Source organism: Eublepharis macularius, chromosome 1, assembly GCF_028583425.1.
Source record: "Eublepharis macularius isolate TG4126 chromosome 1, MPM_Emac_v1.0, whole genome shotgun sequence".
NCBI classification, from domain to species: Eukaryota; Metazoa; Chordata; class Lepidosauria; order Squamata; family Eublepharidae; genus Eublepharis; species Eublepharis macularius.
In genome coordinates this window covers 63,318,300-63,332,170 of record NC_072790.1, presented here as the reverse complement: position 1 = coordinate 63,332,170, position 13,871 = coordinate 63,318,300, and the positions used below count along the sequence as shown (strand labels likewise).

General features: G+C 39.8%; 1 protein-coding gene across 2 annotated transcripts in view; it reads right to left on the bottom strand.

Annotated features, from left to right (window-relative positions):
* LRRC1 (leucine rich repeat containing 1) overlaps positions 1-13,871 on the bottom strand; it is an 86,952-nt gene that overhangs the window by 12,663 nt on the left and 60,418 nt on the right. For both annotated transcript variants that reach the window (XM_054999713.1, XM_054999702.1), the window contains exons 8-10: positions 13,312-13,456; positions 9,945-10,063; positions 8,269-8,352 (exon numbers count right to left, since the gene is read on the bottom strand). In XM_054999713.1, the coding sequence (XP_054855688.1) occupies positions 8,269-8,352; positions 9,945-10,063; positions 13,312-13,456 (348 nt within the window). The remainder of the gene's footprint in view (positions 1-8,268; positions 8,353-9,944; positions 10,064-13,311; positions 13,457-13,871) is intronic.

Below are 13,871 nucleotides of genomic sequence, written 5' to 3'. Positions count from 1 at the left end.
ACAAGAGACAGTTGTTTGATTTTAACATTCACTATTTATATGGACTGGACAGTACCACGAATAAACACACAAAATACCCATGATGAAACAAGTATTTTTCTACTTAGGAACTCAATGTGTCCGTTAAATTTACTTAGCTGAAGATTAGCAAAGAGAGGGCTTAAGAAATTTTATATTGGACACTTTCTTGGTAAACTGGCCTCTGTTTAGCACATGACGTCCTCCTGTACACTCCCCACATAGGAAACCAGTCACATCTAGAGCCTGGGCACAGAGAAAGTTTGGGTTGGTTGCAGTGAAATGTTAAAATGTGGGGTAGTATGTGAAGTCTATTGTAAAAAGTTCAGATAGTAAGTTGACCCATTTCGCCTGCGCTGAGCTTACCTACGCCCTGTGATAAGTGGCAAAAGTGCCATCTACGGTGTGCTTTTTGCAAGGACACAAACAGGTAATTAAGACATGACTGCATATAGTTCTTTTGTAATTTTTTTCTTATAACGAAGTTATATGTATAACAAAGTGATATTTATTCCCCCATGCCAGACTGGCATTTCACTGCCTTTACCAAATGCCCATGAATATGCCATATTTTGAGGGGCCAAATCTACACAGTGAATTCTGAACAGCTGCGTCCTTAAGTACACCAATTTAGGAGGTTAATATTAAAGCAATAGTGACACAAGTTAAATGATACGGACACACACAGCTCTGCCTAATTTATCAGGTTAATGTAGAAAGTCCACAGCGGATAATCCTTTACTGTTTTGACAGGATTGCAGATTACACTAACCACTACACTCTTCTGTTTTGAAAATTACTTACAAAGGTTTTTAATGATGGATCCCAAGGTTCATAGCACTAAAAACCTTGTCTGGAAGTGAGAGGGACTAAAGCTTCTTTTAATTTCGTTTTTTAAACAGAACTCTCAAAGCTCAGAGGGGAAAATATGCAACAGTTTTGTGTGTTAAGTCATACCACAACTAAAATTAAAGTGTGTGTGTTAAGTGCTACCATTCACAGGTTACTTATTGTGACCTCATAAGGTTTTCAAAACCAGAGATGAACAGAAGTGGTTTGCCACTGCCTGCTTCTGCATGACCCTTAGCCTCCTAAGTGGTCTCCCGTACAAGTACTAACCAGGGTCAACCTTGCTTAGTTTCCAAGATTGGGCCAAACAGCGGCTGATAGGGGAAAAAATCACTACATGGTCAGGTTTGTACAGAGGAAACAGGCACGGACAATGGTGCTAAAGAAAGTCTGCAAAAACATTGACTTCCATAAAACAAGTAACAGAGTGATTATTTAAAACAATTTTTTTCTCTAGAATTTAAGACATTCACTCCACACTTGTGAAAAACTGCAAAAACAGAGCTCAAGGACTAATGATAAGACAGAAAAAGCAGCAACAAACACTAAATAGCATGTTTTAAAAATCCTGCAACTTGTGAGCCATACTTCTCTTGTTCCTCACCACAAAGATAATTCCACAAGCTACAATGGACAATTCCTCAAATGGGTCTCCATAGAAGCTGCATATAATTTACTAATTAAAGGTTTTCTATGCATTTATTTACTTAACTTGTACCACACTTTTTTCTCTACCATTTACAACATTCTCCCCTTCTACATTTTATCTTCAAAACATCCCTGTGAGGTAGCTTGGGCCTAAAGCATGTGACAGGGCCCAGGTTTACCCAGCGAGCTTCTACAATAGAGTGGGGTTCCAAACCTGGGTCTCCAGATTCTAGACCAACACTAACCATTACATGCTGATGCAGGATGGTGAATTATTTCATTAATAGAAACAATAAAAATAGTTGCATTTAGTCTCCCAACAGAAGACCCATTTGAAGCCAGTGTTTTTACATAAAGGCGTTGTAATTACAATATAATTCATCACTGCAATTTCCCAGCCTGGAAAGCAGGGGAAGAGATATCTGTATCTGGGTAATACAGCTGTAAAATGCATGCTCTCCATTTTGGTAAAGATACCATTATAAAGAGAAGCTTTTAAAGAAAGAAGTGGTGTTTTAACAGGGTTTTTTATACTGTCAAATGTGTTTACTTTTTCTGGTTGCACATCTGGAAAGTGTTTACAGGCTGACATTTTTTTCTAGGCTCAATTCAACTTGCTGGCTTTCAGTTTCAAAGATCTCAACAGTCTGGGGCCAGGGTACCTACATCTTTGAGACTGTCCAACAGGTAAGATCATCAGAGGTTCTGCCCTTCGTGCACTCATTTTCAAAGTAACATTGATGGCTACCAGAAGTAGGGCATTTTCTTGGCACCTTCATTACAGAATTCCAACTCATATCTATTTACACCGCTTGTTGGAGTTTGAGGTGGCAGGTGAAAACATTTAATTTTTCCAGGGTCTTAATGGTGATGACTCATTTAATGGTTATTTGCACACTGATTCAATGCATGCTCTTTTATGTAGAGCTTTGGAAATGTAGACTGTTGGGCAGAGCAAAGCAGTTACTAAATTTGCATGCTGGAAGGATTATATGTAGCTGCTAGTGGTGTTCAAAAAAAAAAATTCGGGTTTCCCGCTTTGGGAAATCCAAAGAAGAAAAGAGTGTCGGAAATAAGGGATTCCTGAAGCGGCAAGCCCCCCCCCGCCCCCTGCTTATTTCACCTGATGGGAGGGGGAGGAGGGAACCCCCTCCTTTCCCTCCCATCGAGTGAAATAAACGGTGGGGGGGGGGGAGTTCAAACCCCACAGGCGCAGATCAGCTGCTTGGCAGGGTTTGCAGCGGGCCCTTTAAATTCCATTTGGGTCGCGGGGAACTCTGCTCTGTGACCCAGGTGGAATGCGGAAGGGCCCTTTCGCTGCCGCTTCCAATGGAAGTGCTGGCGAAATGACCCTTTAAACCATCTGGATCGCGGGGGAACACCCCCCCCCCCGTGACCCAGTGGAGTGTGGAAGGGCCCTTTTGCCGCTGTTTGCAACGCAATGTGAAATGACCCTTTAAACTCCATCTGGGTCATGGGGGAATCCCCCCACAACCCAAATGGAGTTTAAAGGGCCTTTTCGCTGTGGCTGTTGGTGGTTCAGCTGCTTGGCAGGGATTTCCGAATCGGGCCCAGAATGCTGGGCCCTTCTAGATTTCTGAGCGTATATCTTCTGGTGTGGGCCTTCCCGCCTACCCTCTCTTGGCTGAAGTTACTTCCTGGAGATGAACTTAGCCCCCAGACCGTATCTTTGGGTTAGAGGTGATTGCTTCTGGTTTGGCCCTCCTAGTATCTGTTAGCTGAAATAGCTTCCTCAGTTGAAAGCTGGCCTTGTGATCTTTGCTTGGCCTGGTACTCAGGAACTGCAGTGCACTACCAAATTCCGCAAGAAGACAGCCCTTCCAGAACATCAGCTACAGGGCAACCCAGGCATTATTATTCTTAATGGACTGTGAGTAAGGTCCTGGCTGGGTCAACCCTCACTCATCTTGGGACTCCAAACCTTTGGTTTGGGAAGTGGGGAGTGCTATAACCAACAGCATAAATTCTATTCATCTTTATTACAATGAACATAGTTGTTTTGCTTATACCAAGGTGTGTGAGTATAAAGTGGGATGCTTTAAGAAAAGAGACCCTAGACCTTGAACTCCCCCTTGATCTCAATACCTGGGTTACATTTATGCATTTATGCTGCTGTTTTTCTACTTTATGGTATTTTACTTGCCATTTACAGGTTACCGGCTATTACTCTGTTCTGCTACACTGGAGATTTTTTCCAGAAGAAGGAGCAAACTTTCTGATGGCAGAAGAGGCTCTTTACACCAGTGAAAACTCTCCTATCATCAGAAGATACAAACCCATTGCTCAGCTGCCTTATAAATGCAAGAACGCAGATTTACTGCCAAGCCCTGAACAGAAGGACACATCTTTTTTTCCTCTGACAAAATACTTATCGGTGACAGATGGACCAAGGTAGCAATCTAAGAGCTCACAAACAAGTTCACTCTGCAGTTGCTGCAATAAAGCATTTTTGAAAGAGCAACAGAGATCTAATGCTATAACTTTCATACCCCTGGGTATTTCATATCATTGGAACTTTCCTGTCACTTGGCCAAGTGTTTAATAAGGAATTGTACATTTGCGTGTGAAAATCAGCTCTTAGTTTTTACTAAGGTTCAAAATTGGTTGGATTGAAAGAACCTGACCACACAGTGCATTCTGAAATCCACCCACACTGATTTCTGTATGTCGAACCCTTAGTTGTTAAAGCAACTGAAACCCTTTGATCTCACCTGTCAGAATTCTGCCAGGGTTCCTAACACTTTACAGTAGAGGTTCTCGTTATTACACTTTGTCATATTTCTGTAGGTAGCACTGATTACTATGATTAGCTGCAAAGCGGCCTGAATAGCTGGTTTATGTAACAGCAAACACAAGCACACATTTCACTGGCAGATGGGATCGCAAGCTTTGTACCAACCATTTATAACATAACGAACTTATTAAAACAGTGGGAGGCTAGCCAATATCTAAGGTCCACCCAGTGAATCAACAGTTAAAACTGGCATTCGGCTTACCTCCTCTGTTGCCAACGTACAGCAGGAATGCTGGTGGCCAGTGGGGTTATGCAGCACTCCAGGGCAGGAACAGACGCTAAACTAAAGCACTTACATTAAGGCCTACACTATTACCTTCATGTCCAGTGACACAGTGCTGCTTACTTCTTCATTCAGTAGGTGCATTCAGAGGCAAAATCACTTCAAGGGTTCTTTCCTTGGGGGGAGGGGGAAATCAGGATATATACTGTAGGACAGACTATAGCAGCACTTGTACTTAATTGCAGGCTGGAAATGGGCAAGGAAGAAGAGAGAAAGGGGAGCTAAAAGCCCAAGCTTTTTTCTAGCACAAAATACTAGCAAAGTTTGGTTCTGAGGATGCTAGTTATGTGAAACTTATCCTAGGGGTGCCAAACCCCAGAAACGTCCCTGTCTTCTCCCAACATAGCAAGTATTTGGCGGAATGTGCAATTATATTATATCTCCATCTGAACAGCTCTAGTAAGGCACAGTGGATAAGAAAACTACAGATGAGGAAATCCCCTGTTTAAAATTAGGCTCTGTCCATGAACTAGGTGGTTCTAAGCAAGTTTCTCTTATAGGAACCACCACGGTGATGTACATTACAGAGTTCTTTAAAGGATTGCAAATGCAAGCTGTGTCAAGCACTATTTTTCTGTGGTATATTTTCTATTTCTAAAGATTTATTGCTTCATAAAAACAATGATTAATAGACTCCATTGCTAATACAATATTAGGCAAGCTTGGCAGTTTCAAAGCTGTAATGATTTTTTCCCCTAAACAAATATTTCTGTTGATATTACTGGGACAAGATTAACACTGAAAAATTTCTTTACTGTACTTAAGTTCAAATAAAAATTCAAAATGAAAACATGTTCTGTTTAGGACACTGGGAAGTTTTCCCAATCATATTTTTCTGGCAAACCCACATCACTGTTGGCATATTCTAACATATACATTTCACTGTCACAGGAAGGCTACTGGAGAAAACTACAAACCACAGTCTTAAACTCCCTGTGACAAGGCAAAGTCTCTCAAATTCAGAACATGGAGAGAGGCATCCCTCACTTATAGAAAACTCCATCTCAGACTCTGGGCATACAAGCTCCTTCATTAGCCAAAGACATAAATTCTCTTAAAATTAATTTTTTTCCAATTTTTATATTGCTTCTCTTCAGTTAAGATCTAGAAGCAGTTATGGCTGCTAAATTATCTCTAATTTACTGTTTCAGACTAATAGGACAACCCCAAATCATTTTCCTGAACAAAAATGTTATCAGTAAAGTAGCATCTGATACTAAACTTTCAACTCTTCCAGATGGAAGATTTATGCATAGGTAGCTACGAGCGGAACTACAAGTGACAAAAGGCACAGATTGGACACTTGTCAGCTTCCCTCAAGTTTTGATGGGAAATGTAGGCAGCTTGACAGAATGCTGGACAAGTGACAGTTCAAAAGTCCATTGGACAGCAGTCAGAGAGTCAAGCTGCAAGATTAGGATGCCTACATTTCCCATCAAAACTTGAGGGAAGCTGACAAGTGTCCACCCTGTGCCTTTTGTCACTTGTAGTTCTGCTCTACATCTAGTCTCTTTCTGCTTCTGTACTGTTCCCAGCTACAATTAGAGACATTTTTGCTCCTATCAACAGAATTCTACTCCTCTGAAAGTTATATACTCCAATACGTCTTAAAACTATATTGAGATTCCACACTTCCCCAGAGTGTTTAGACTGAAGAACAGATTAAAATTGCTCCTCTTAAACTCATTAAGAAGCAGATGTTTATATTAAAATTCTCTTTCTAAAATAATTTTCTACTGCCATGATTGGTGATTTATTTGTAGGAGATTGCGCCTTATCAGCCATATCCAATAAGTTGCCCAGAACTTATCTTCAGAATAATTATACTTGGTTAAATCTCCAAGATGATACAGGGATTCCTATCTAAAATTTCTTCCTTTTGATTGGTCAGAGGTAGTGATACATTTCTGAGACTTCAAAGACGAAGGTTTTAGTTCTACTCTTCCACTCAGGAGCTCATCTGACTAGTATCCATTCCAATTACTTATAGTAAACATTGTCTGGGCAGTGAGGGGATAGGAGGTAAAAAGAAAGGAAATAGATATGCCTAAAACAGGTAAGATGCAAGCAGCTCTGCTTGGTTCAAAGACAGAAAAGCCTACTTCTTCCTCAAAAGGCAAGACAGAGCCAACAAGCCTAAAGAAAACAATTACAGTGATGTAGCATTCATCCATCAGTCCCAACAGAATGCAGATAATCTTGGCAAACGCTATGAGTCACAAGGATAAAAATCAGTCAAGGCCAATGCTCCTGCCACCATTGCTCAGTCTGCATAAAGTTACAGCTGTCAGCTAGCTGACTCCCCCACTTCCATCCTTGCATACACTTTCTGTTTCTGAATGCAGAATAATAATTTCTTCTTGCCGTTTTGACTTGTCACACCATGTGTGGCTTTTCTTATTTATAGCACATGTTCATATTTTGCTTAAAGCAAATGTTAGCAATCAAACAGCTACATTGGCAGGGGGGAAAAATCCACCAGATGCTTGTCTGCTGACATTTTTTCCAATTGCTTCATTCAGCAATGAAGCATAGAGTTAAGGAGAACTGATTAGCTTGTACATGCCCAGGACAGCTTCTCCATAACCTAGAGACTGAGCAGACTGAAGAATAACTTTGCTAATTTGTTTCATTTCCCCCCTAAGGGACCAATACAGCTATCTATCATTTTTGTTTTAATCTGTTATAATAAAAAGTCCCCACTGTAATTTTTAAAATGCACCAGATTTGTTGCAGCCCCACCCCCTGCCCAACACACACACACACACATTCAGATAATAGAATCAAAGATTGCTTCTGTCTTCCACAGCTAAAGGGTAGGCATGTTGGGAGAATATTCAAAGTATGCTACTCAGAAAAAGATTCTAGGGTAAGATGATCAATTTTCTAAGCACATTCCTACACACTGCACATGTCCTGTGAAGGCTCTTGAGTTTAGTCGTTCACCATAGCAGATACAGATCCTGCATTTTTGAACCTGTCTCCAGATTAATGCCTATGAGGAGTCACTTTGGTCAACAACATCCTCCCACTGTGAGAGCAAAACAAACTGTAGATGCAGTAGAAGGCAGCGATCCTCCATTAATTCGTTACCACCACCCAACATAACCTCAGAACATGTGGCTTTGAGGTAAATTTTTTCCGTAGTAACTTCAGCCACAAAAAGCTGAACAGATAATGTTATTAATACCGGTAATTGTACTACACAGTTATCTGAAATTAGTATTCCAGAACACTGCCTTAATCAAAGTAGCTACCCTTCAGCTTCCTTTGTAAACTTAAAAAACTAGATAAAACATTGAAGGATTTTCAAAGTGTATAAAAATTTGACAAAACCAAGAGCTGCCCTCCTTTCACATCTGAGAAGTCTAAGATGGCTGATTTCTAATAAACCTTTTTTATAAGCCTTCACACAAATGTCACCCACAACACATTTGGTAGCAAATTTAAATGCCTCCAACTTTAGTCCCAAGCTATTTGCTTGTCATGCAGACTTCCTTGTATGTAGTTTCTCATACACACAAATGTCCTGTTATTTCAGGTTTTACTGGCAAGTTCAGTCAAACCTGGCTCACCATCACATATGCTAGCAGATAAATTCCATTCCTTTCATTTCCCCCCAAACAATGAGATCAAGGACGTGGCTACCACTTACCTCTTTGGGTAAAGATACTAATTTGTTTCTGTCAACATTCAGTATATTTAGCTTCTTTAGTCTTCCAATGGTTTTCGGTAGAGTCTGTTGGTATTCAAAGAAAGCAATGTCAGTGCTCATTATTAACACCAACAGATTTTCACAGTAAGAAATTTGCCTTGTGAAGAAAGCAATTTTGAAGTTCTATGTAAATAGAACAGGCAAAGATGAAGTGGTTTTCCGAGGGAGGCCACCTTCCGACAGATACAAGCTATTCTAAAGACGATTCTATTTGGGAAACTGGAATTCTGTTTTTGTACCTGGAATATTACACTATATAAACTGCATGCCTTTTGCTCATCATACTAGTTTCCATGCTTTGTTTCTGCAGATCTATTTTATCATTACAGGTTGTTTAAAGCATTTATGTCTGTACAGACAAGAAGAACGATGAACAAGGGATAAATTTCCACCTGTACCATCCATTGTATACTGCTAGCATCAACCAGACTTCTTTTGTTTTATAAGCATTTGGGCAATATTGCCCACTAATCTTTCTGTTTTCAATCCACACTAAGGATAAGAAAAATACTTCACAAAACAAAGAAAGAAAAGCATCCCCAACACATGTCAATTGTTAAGGAAGTAAGTAAATTTTATGCCACCCAACATCTTGTGATAGAACATGCAATTGAATTAATTTAGAACTTCACACTTTCAACGAAGCCCCAGGAGTAACAAAAAAAATCATGAACATCCCCCGCCAAATACTTTATTGTAAATACAATTCACAAGAAAAAAAGGAATCATAACAAAATCTTAACATATCTCCATAATTTTACCCACAGCTACAATCTGATTACTTGACAACATCCCAAACTCAACCAACTGCCATCTTTAATGCAAAATCCAGTAATCATTTTCAGTAGAATGCTCTTCAACACAGCCAGGTTTCACACACTTTCCAAAAAGCAAGGAACTGATCTAATGAAAAATTCTGGAAGGCCATTCCAGAATAATAGGGTGGCAACTGAAAAAGGCCCATTTCATAGTCAAGGCAAGTTGGGTCCCTTCGATGGAGGGACAGCTTAAAAATGGTGAGTCATTTAAGATGGTGTATAGGAATATAAAACACAAAGGAGAGCTGCTGTGTTACAAATATGCTGTGAGTGTTTTTGTGCTCTGTCTCTGTATTGCTAGCTAATCAAATGTTGATGAGTCATTATTTAATTTACATATTTACATACTATTGACATAACATACTTACTGGTTAGGGAGAGACAATAATAAAGTCAGACAGCAATAAAGAACTGCCAGCCAACCCAGCTTCATGAGTCACAGGGATAGGGCATCTACCCCCTCCCCCACCATTGGAAGTGTTACTCAAGATTATGACAGGTAGTTTATCATCATACATTGTCATATATTCAGATCTTCACTGAAGAATTTGCTACGAATTTGACCAACATCAATATAAAACTTCACAATTTCAGTTTAAAGATCTATTACAATTATTTATCCAGTATTTTCCCTAGACAATCTTTCATCTCATGCAATATTTCTTTCACATATGCACACAGAATGGTTCTGATTCAGCCATGCTGTATTTCACTGTAGTAAATAAAAGGATGCTGTAACGAAAATGATTCTGTACAGGACAAAAAGGGGGGGAAAAGAAGAGCTAAAACCATACCTACCAGAAGCTGGTTTTCTGTAAGGACTAACTCAGTAAGGCTTTCGCAGTCACCTATTGCTTCTGTTAACTGAAGAAGCCGGTTCTGGTCAACCTTCAAGATCGATAATCGTTTTAATTTTCCTATTGGCAGAAGAGATCAGCTTAGAAAGATACATCTTTTCTACTAAGATCTGGGCACCTTCTCTATGATTTTTATATTTAAAAATATAGAAAATTGGAATAAACTTCACATTTGTTCTATATACACCCTTTTCCTTCCCAGTTGCCCAAGAAAAATAATCTACTACAATTAGATAAAGAAAGCAACACCAGAGGGAACAACGGCATTCAAGAAAAAGCTCACATCTTTTGCTCAGAATGCAATAGAATACAGTGCTGCTAGAACAGACTTAAGAGGCCAGGGATCCCCCCCCCCAAACCTCTGCAGGCTTCCCAGGCAACAGGAAGATGGGAGAGGAATGCAACATTACTATGTGTGTATCTGTGTCAGTACTGCTTGCTTGCCATTGGCATTACTGGCTTGCTAGGTTGGATGCTGGAATTCTCTGGTGTGACATTGGTCCTGTTGAGCTTTGTTGGTTCTGTGTGCATTGGGAGGCTTTTGATTATTGGTTGCTGTTGTGTGTCAGCCTAGGCTTCCTGTGTCCCAGAGAAAGCCTTGGATTTTTCCCCATAGAAAGCAACAGAGAGCAGCTGAGGGCAGCTGGTCCAGGGGTCTTTCCATATAGTAAACAGGGTGCAAGACATTAAACAAGATAAATTCTCACTATTACTATACATCCTGGTAACTTTCTACCAACTTCAAGAATAGACAGGTCAATTCAACCCACTTAATAGTGTACACATAGCACAAGCAATTTCATACTATCACATTTGTATGGTATCAGTCCTCCAAGAGCTCAAGCAGCATACAAAGGTTATAGGTTAACTTCCCTAATAACCTATTAAAACTTTGTTAGTGGAGCAGTTCTGAGCCCAGCTCTCCTAGGTTCAATTCCACTATCACATTTCTTAAGACTACCTTGTGCAAGAAGGTATATATGCAGTGTTAAAGTTAACTTTGTTTTTAAAATGCAAAGGTTACTCTAATTAGAACTAGACAGAAACCAGCTAATGGATTTACATATTAATCTACAATTGCAACATGCAGTGAATTGAAACTGCTGAGCAGCTGCTGTGACCTATATCATTTGAAGAGCAGGAGTACTAAAAGCAGCTGCCGGGATGTTTAAAAAGGAGGAGGAAGACATGGAGAAAAGGGGGAGCTGACTGAGTAGCACAAGACAGGACTCAAGAGTTAATCTAAATGGTGATTACATAATTGGAGTTTACGTAAACAGAGGCATGCCAATTGAGAGATTATGTCATGTTTGCTTCCAAGTACACTATTGCCTGAAAACCACTTAAAATACTTGACTTCTTTTAATAGCACATTTTAACGTAACTGGAAAAAAGACAGGTCCCTCCCCTAACAGAGAGACAGGGAAGGAAGAATGCAAGAAAATGCAGATAACTTAGGTACATTTCAATCGAGGGTGAAGCTGTCAATGAGAAGCTTCAATGAGAAGATGGGTTTTTTTAAAAAAGCTTCTAAGGAAAGGAGAGTGCAGTGGAACCGTATAAGCATCCAGAGAGAAGAGTATGAGGTACAAGTATCTTCAGGAGAGTGCAGGTTGTGTCATGCAATGGAGCAGGAACCTTCTGGGCAAAGTAATGGTAAAGCTGAACCAGTGGAGAAGTGTAGGGATGACAAAGATAAAGATGGTTACGGAGAGCCAACGACTGAGGACAGGCAACCACTTTTTTCTAAATGATGAGAAGGGAACAGTAATTTGGCAGAAGAGTTTTGAGAAGAGTTGAAAGGCCTAGAAAAGCCAACATGAAAGTAGAAGACAGCCACATTGTGAACAAGAACTTTACCAGAAGGAACCCTGAACAGAAGTCACCTGTCGGTTTTCTCTCCTCAGATAATATCCCTCACCAAACACAACCATACAAAACTACTGCAGAGTAGTACATTTTTACAAGCACTCTATACTTATAACATTCAGGTTTGTATTTCATTTTTTTTAAAGTTGCTGACCATCTTGGAACATTCAATCACTGAAAAGATCATACCAAAGCATTCGTCTCAGTGAATTTTGTGAATGTATTCTTATTTAAGTTGTTCAAGGACGGCACAGAAAGGAATTAGTATTTTAACTTGGATATGAATAACTTGTTTATATAACTTATAATCATTTGCCCTTTTTTATATATCATAGCCCTCAGCAGGAGGGGGATTGTGCAAAGATGGCTGTCAACCTGTAAGATCCATGCTGAATGTTTGTCTCTTTGCTGCTGCCAGTATTTAAGGTCTGGGCATGGCAGCAGCGTGAGTCAGAGTTACCCCATAGTTTGCAGCCTGTGGCCTTGGTAGAATAACATGGTAGACATCTGCCCAGGATGATTTGTGTATTTGGAGGAAAGGGATATTTGTTTTTATACTGTGTTTTGTTTAAATTATACTGTATTTTTGTAAACTGTTTTGGATCCCCACTGGGGAAAAAAGTAGGAGAAAAATACATTAAGTAATAAATAAATCTGACAATGGGGGAATACGCAAACAATAGCTCATCAGATTCTTTTTTATTTTTCAACTGAATTAAACCATCCATTGTGAAAACAGAACTATGCACAAGAAGATGCATAGGGCTGTGCCACATTTCTTCTAAAGCACAGTTTTATCACAAATGCATGCATGTGTTTTATCACAAATGCAGCTTTATTTCACTGAACGTTTACTGTAACTATTCAACCCTCAAGGCCAGAATTCTCATGTTCCCCTATATTTTATGTAATATTTCATGTAATATTTATTATTACATTTATTTCCTGTCTTTCCTCCAAGAAGCTCAGAGCAGTATACAGGGTTATCGTCTCCTCCATTTTATCTCTGCCTCAGCACTCTGAGGGAGGTCCCAACACTTTCAATACGGTACAGCACTATACCACAGTGACTCTACACAATGGTATGTCCATCTCTTCCTCTCTGAACAATTAGTACAACTTAACTTGTGTTCCAGCCTCATTAGGCCATATCCTCCCTATCTCCAATGGTGTGGGACAGGGAAACCCACACTACAATATTTTACATATACAAGATGCATTCAACATTGTGGAGACAGAGAGGAAGAATTCAACACTGTGTTCTCCTCAATAGCTGTTTCTCTGTGTATTATAAGGAGATAGATATATCTACATTAAAGCCAAACCCTAAATTATCCTGCAGAAAAATGTAATACACATTTTATTGCACAGAAGCATGGCAGCAGACATCTACTTCTTTGGAGCAGATAATCTTTGTGTTATTTGAACTTTCCACTTACCTACACCATCTGGAAGCACCTCTAGAAGATTCTGAGAGATGAGCAGGTCAGTTAAAGACGTCAGACCACTTATCTCTTCAGGGAGTTTTTCCAGTTTGTTCTCAGAAATATCCAAACACAGCAGGTTTTTCAGGCTTCCTATTTCCTATAAGACAACAATCTATGTCACGTCCCAACATGTAACACCCAAAAGAATTGACAAGTGTCCCATTACAAAATACTTCTAGAATACTCCGCCCCCCTTTCTTCCATAAGGCAGCCTCATTCTGATTATATCAGAAGTGACTCGCCTGTAAAATGTATGAATGTCCAACACCTAGCATGTAGTAACAGCCCAACTGCACTTGCTCTCAGGATTTTGGGTGCAACCCAGCACTGCAAACTAGTCATTCAACATGAAACAACACCCAACTCTGATTACTAATTCAAGGTGAAAGAACTCCGGTTCACGAACGCAACTTCCCCTTTTAAATGACCTAAGCAAATCCAGCCCTGCTGACTAATGTTTCAGTACTGTAAAGTCATTAGTTATCTGGTGTGTATTCTGAATCTCTTATAGC